The following is a 4,748-nucleotide window of genomic DNA, read 5'->3' as shown; positions in this document are numbered from 1 at the left end:
TGTGTTTTTCCCGGCGTTAGGCTCCGATCCACAATCCGATCTGGTCGGCGATTTCCTACCCAACTCGAAGATGCTTAGAATGACCTGCTGTCGGCGCGCATCACCAAACCAGGATACCTGAAGTCTAGACCTCCAACAACCCGAAGCTCAATTTCAGGTTTAGTATTTTGGCTCCCGCCCCCATATAATTAGTCTCTTGCTGTAAATGGAGTCTATCGGTTATCTTAAACTTTAAGGCTCACTAATACACTCTCTGTCAGCTGTAACTTTAAATGACGATACGTCTCTTTACGGCATGTTTTCCTTTCTTGAAAATAAAAAAAAAAAAAAAAAAAAACTTGAAACTAATAAACCTTGAACATTCAGACAAACTAATCAATAGATAATAATAAGAATACAATTCCGCCAGAGAAGAACTAGGGAACATGGATACAGCGCAGGCAAATGGATAACTAAACAATAGATTAGGGTAGACAAGAAAGATAGAGTAAGGTCGACTTGGAGATGGAGACTACCTGGATACGTCTGCTCAGTAGGCTGTCTTTCATCCGTTCGTCTCTGATCTTCTTGCATAAAGGCTGAACTTAGATGGAGTTCGGTACTAGTGCATAGAGGACATCCATGGCTCTGGCGGTGCCTGGAGTTATTTGTTGGAGTGGGACATAAATAAATGACATTGTGGTGGTTAGTGTTGACATCTATAAAACATTAACACTTTAAGTAAGCTGACTTTTTGTATTTTTTTTTGTAATTGGATATTAAACACATACCAGACCGCGGTGGAGTGAACAAACTAGAAAATGAAACTAACTATTATGATAACTAAACCAAACATAAAGTATATATTGTTGGGCTACAACACCCGAATGGGTACGACAGACTCACTCCGAGGATGACCAATGTTTCACACTCTCAGAGTGTGCACATCTTCAGCACTCTACACCTCTAGGAGGTGTTCAAAATTGTAACACATCTCCCAGCGCTCGAGGTCTCGGTCGGTGTTGAAAACTGGTTTAAACCGGAATAGACTTCTCCACAAAGGGCGCTCAAAGATTATCAAGAAAAACACGAATTTCGTGCAAAAGATCACTCCTCAACAAAAGATTCAATAAATGTGTTAACTAATAAAGAGAGGTTATAATAATACTGCAATAAAAAGTCAGTTCCCCATAAGTGTAATAAAAAAGAAAGTATGACTAAAAATAAACAAACACTTTTTCTTCTTTAATTAAATTTAGTTTCATGAATTTAACCTATAGATATTCATAAAACAAACAAAAACTTCCTTTTGTATTGAGTTCGTGGCAGCATAGACACACTATATGAAATTATAGGTGGACCATTGGGCAGTCAATTTTCAACAGATAATTACAAAACTATGATCGTCTCAAAATAGTAAACCATTCGAAACATGAAGAGGCGATGACAATGACAGTACTGCATGGAGGGCATGGATTACATGTATGGTCGTTTATAAAATATGTATTTTTGTTTTTATTACTGGCTACTGACGGTAATTAAATTGTTATTTGCACCAACACAACAACATATGTATAAAGAACGTAACTTAAAACATATACAAAAAGAGAATAAATATGTAATAAAAGAGACTACGAGCTTTCACAATGTTTCTAATAGCAAGGAAAACACAAAACTATAAAAGGAATATATTTATATTTTCATCACAGCGAAACTTACAACATTCAAATCCTCCTAAAAAGACATTTAATCTTGTGATCCGGTGGTTTTCAGTAATTCTGCTGACAAAAAACGGCTCCTTTTGGTCTTGTCCGACCGAACCAACAACGTTACGAGCTCATGAAAATGATACTCCCTTAGATTTATAACTAATATACGATCGCAATTTTGACTGCAACGAGAAATTCTAGTGGATCTTGAACAGGTGGTCCTGTTTTCTGGGATTTCGGTCTGGTTTTTAAAGCCTCTAAGCGATATAAAGGGTGAAAACAGCTTCGGCCTCTTGAACAACACCTGCGAACAGAACAAACGCACGCAGTAGTGTTTCTCGAGATCAAATTTAATGAATACACACTTTTTTTTTCCAATTTTTTTAGTAATTTTATTTTTACCGTTATTTATTTAACTCAAGTCCCTGTGACGTACAACGTTTCCTTGATGGCAAGTGTCAAGCCAAACGTGAAATAACCTCCAAGATCCCATGGCACACATCCCATTCTCCATATGACTCAGGTAGTCTTGATACTTGCGCCATTACCATCGCTCATTTAGACGGGAGTTAGGTACGATGTGTAAACTGTAAAGATAATAAACACACACTCGAAGGGGAGGGAGGACAAACAAAGAGTACTAAACCTGTTTATATTTAATAAGTCAATTTATTTTTTATTTCGAACATGTATAAAAATGTTTCGTTTAATAGGGCTAAAACCAAAATTAAAAGATCCCTGAAAATCCATTCGTTGGAGATAGATCCGTCCGAGCACTCACGCGGACCGCCCGTCATGGAGCCCTCATAACTCTTTGACTCACCAAACTCTTCATTCTGGACGAGATAAAAGCGTTTATTATATTAATAAAATACATGTTTTCTTCCTATCTATTATTACTTGGTAAATTCAGTCATATATAGTTTTAACGCGTAACAATAGTGTTCTCCCTCTTACTTCCTTCCTTGATAATTATCCCCCCTTGACATATGACGATTCAGAAAAACAGCGGCGCACTCGTCCGCCAGAGTCTGGTCCATGAAATCAGTTTCCGAAACAATCAAAAATGAAATCAGTTTCCGAAACAATCAAAAATGAAATCAGTTTCCGAAACAGTCAAAAATGAAATCAGTTTCCGAAACAATCAAAAATGAAATCAGTTTCCGAAACAGTCAAAAATGAAATCAGTTTCCGAAACAATCAAAAATGAAATCAGTTTCCGAAACAGTCAAAAATGAAATCAGTTTCCGAAACAATCAAAAATGAAATCAGTTTCCGAAACAGTCAAAAATGAAATCAGTTTCCGAAACAATCAAAAATGAAATCAGTTTCCGAAACAGTCAAAAATGAAATCAGTTTCCGAAACAATCAAAAATGAAATCAGTTTGGGAAACGAAATCGAAAGGTACTTACGATCCAGTCCTCCGATGTATTTCATGGTAATCTCACAGTGTCCCCACACGGCGGATACGATAGGATATAACTTTCTTCCCTTGAGACCTCGGAACGCTACCCCTAGATACTGTCCGTCCACCACAAATGATAACGTGCCTTCATCCATGTCTAAGATTACTGCAGGAGAAGAACAAAAAGATATACAACATTAGATTATGGTTATCAAAAAATTTAAACATTCTTTCGCCTTATCTGACAAACGATATCTCCAATTTTGACGAAATTTGGAGGAAAAAAAAGTTCAACACGGTTGCATATGGTCATTAATGGCAGGATTCTCATTAATAAGTTCTTCCACACAATTGGTCTCGATCAGGTCCCGTAAATGCCGTTTTTCTTAGGCCAGCCACTCACTATCAGATATCAGGTAGACCTGACAGGCGGACCTGATCAGGTGTACCTACTTGACAGGTCTACCTGATAGTAAATGGTTAGCCTTAGTAGGTTCTAGAGTACACTGAAATTAACTACTGGGAGAGGAGATTTTGTTTCTTAGGCCTTTTTTTTGTGTGTGTTTTTACTCACCTAAAAATTTATCAGGAACAACAAAGGTTTCGTCGGGTTTGAGTAGGGTAGGATACGTGAGGCCCGTATTGTTCTTAGAATCGTGGTAGAGTCTGTTACGGCCTAGATCCCAACCCCATGACTGGTCATTACTGCCAACTAAACTCTGAAAACACACAAGACAAATGACAGAAATGGGTTAAAAACGGGTGTCGAGCAAAGGAATTAAAAAATCTTTTTATATAAACCCTTGGGCTGTCGGCGAGGTCTATTATGTAAAAAGTTCATCCTAATAACTTTATATTTGACTGGTAAAAAAAAAAAAAAACAATCATTTTTGAGACTACATTATGAATTCGAACCACCAACCTCCAAATCCAAAGTCCACTACACCAACCACTACCGAGGTAGGCAACAAAATCTGCTTGAATTAGAAGCAGATAGTCAGTTCCTCTTAATCCTCGTGTTTGGAATTTAAGTAAGTAGTAAAATGTGCGTACTGTCACCAGGCACACAGCCATTGGCACATCATAAAAAGCAATCAACTAAGAACAACATTCACAGTCCACCAGTTTCCTCATTTGAGTAGCTATGTCGTATTCCAGTCACCAAGTCTGGTTGCGTAGCTATGTCCTACTCAAGTCACCAAAATAGTTGCGTACATTAACAACTCGAGACAGTAATTATCTCTTAAATAGGTATCTCATGTTACGTTCACTACTACATATCTCTTGCCTTCTCGCGATAGTAAATATCTATCCATCTAAAAATCTAAATCGCGAGTTAATTGAAGTGAACCTAACAGTCTCTTCACAATTTTGATATGTGAATCTGAAAGCTTCTTCACATTTTTTGTGGATATCACAGTTTATTACCAAGAGCCCTCTTTTCCTTCTTACTAATAAAATTCTACCAACTCTATAAATTATCTTTTCAATCTGGTAATACTGCCACTCGCTAATCGCTACTTGATTAAAGAAGCTTCTCAATTGTCTTTACGCAGCTGTGTGTACGTACCCGTATTCCAAACCCTACTCGCCTCCCAGGGCCCCCAAGCTAAGCGCGCGCCGTCTACAAAAAGAAAAAAAAGCCAACACATCG

General features: G+C 37.6%; 1 protein-coding gene across 1 annotated transcript in view; it reads right to left on the bottom strand.

The window, feature by feature from the left end:
- The window catches only part of LOC103522616 (protein gustavus-like), a gene marked incomplete at both ends in the record, with an annotated part of 19,994 nt that overhangs the window by 6,781 nt on the left and 8,465 nt on the right, over window positions 1-4,748 (bottom strand). The window contains 2 exons of the mRNA XM_026832668.1: window positions 3,102-3,260; window positions 3,669-3,848. Of these exons, the coding sequence (XP_026688469.1) occupies window positions 3,102-3,260; window positions 3,669-3,848 (339 nt within the window). The remainder of the gene's footprint in view (window positions 1-3,101; window positions 3,261-3,668; window positions 3,849-4,748) is intronic.

The sequence above is a fragment of the Diaphorina citri genome, unplaced genomic scaffold (assembly GCF_000475195.1).
Source record: "Diaphorina citri unplaced genomic scaffold, Diaci psyllid genome assembly version 1.1 scaffold9723, whole genome shotgun sequence".
NCBI lineage: Eukaryota > Metazoa > Arthropoda > Insecta > Hemiptera > Psyllidae > Diaphorina > Diaphorina citri.
Note: the sequence above shows the minus strand (reverse complement) of the source record. Positions and strands in the feature narration are given on the sequence as shown.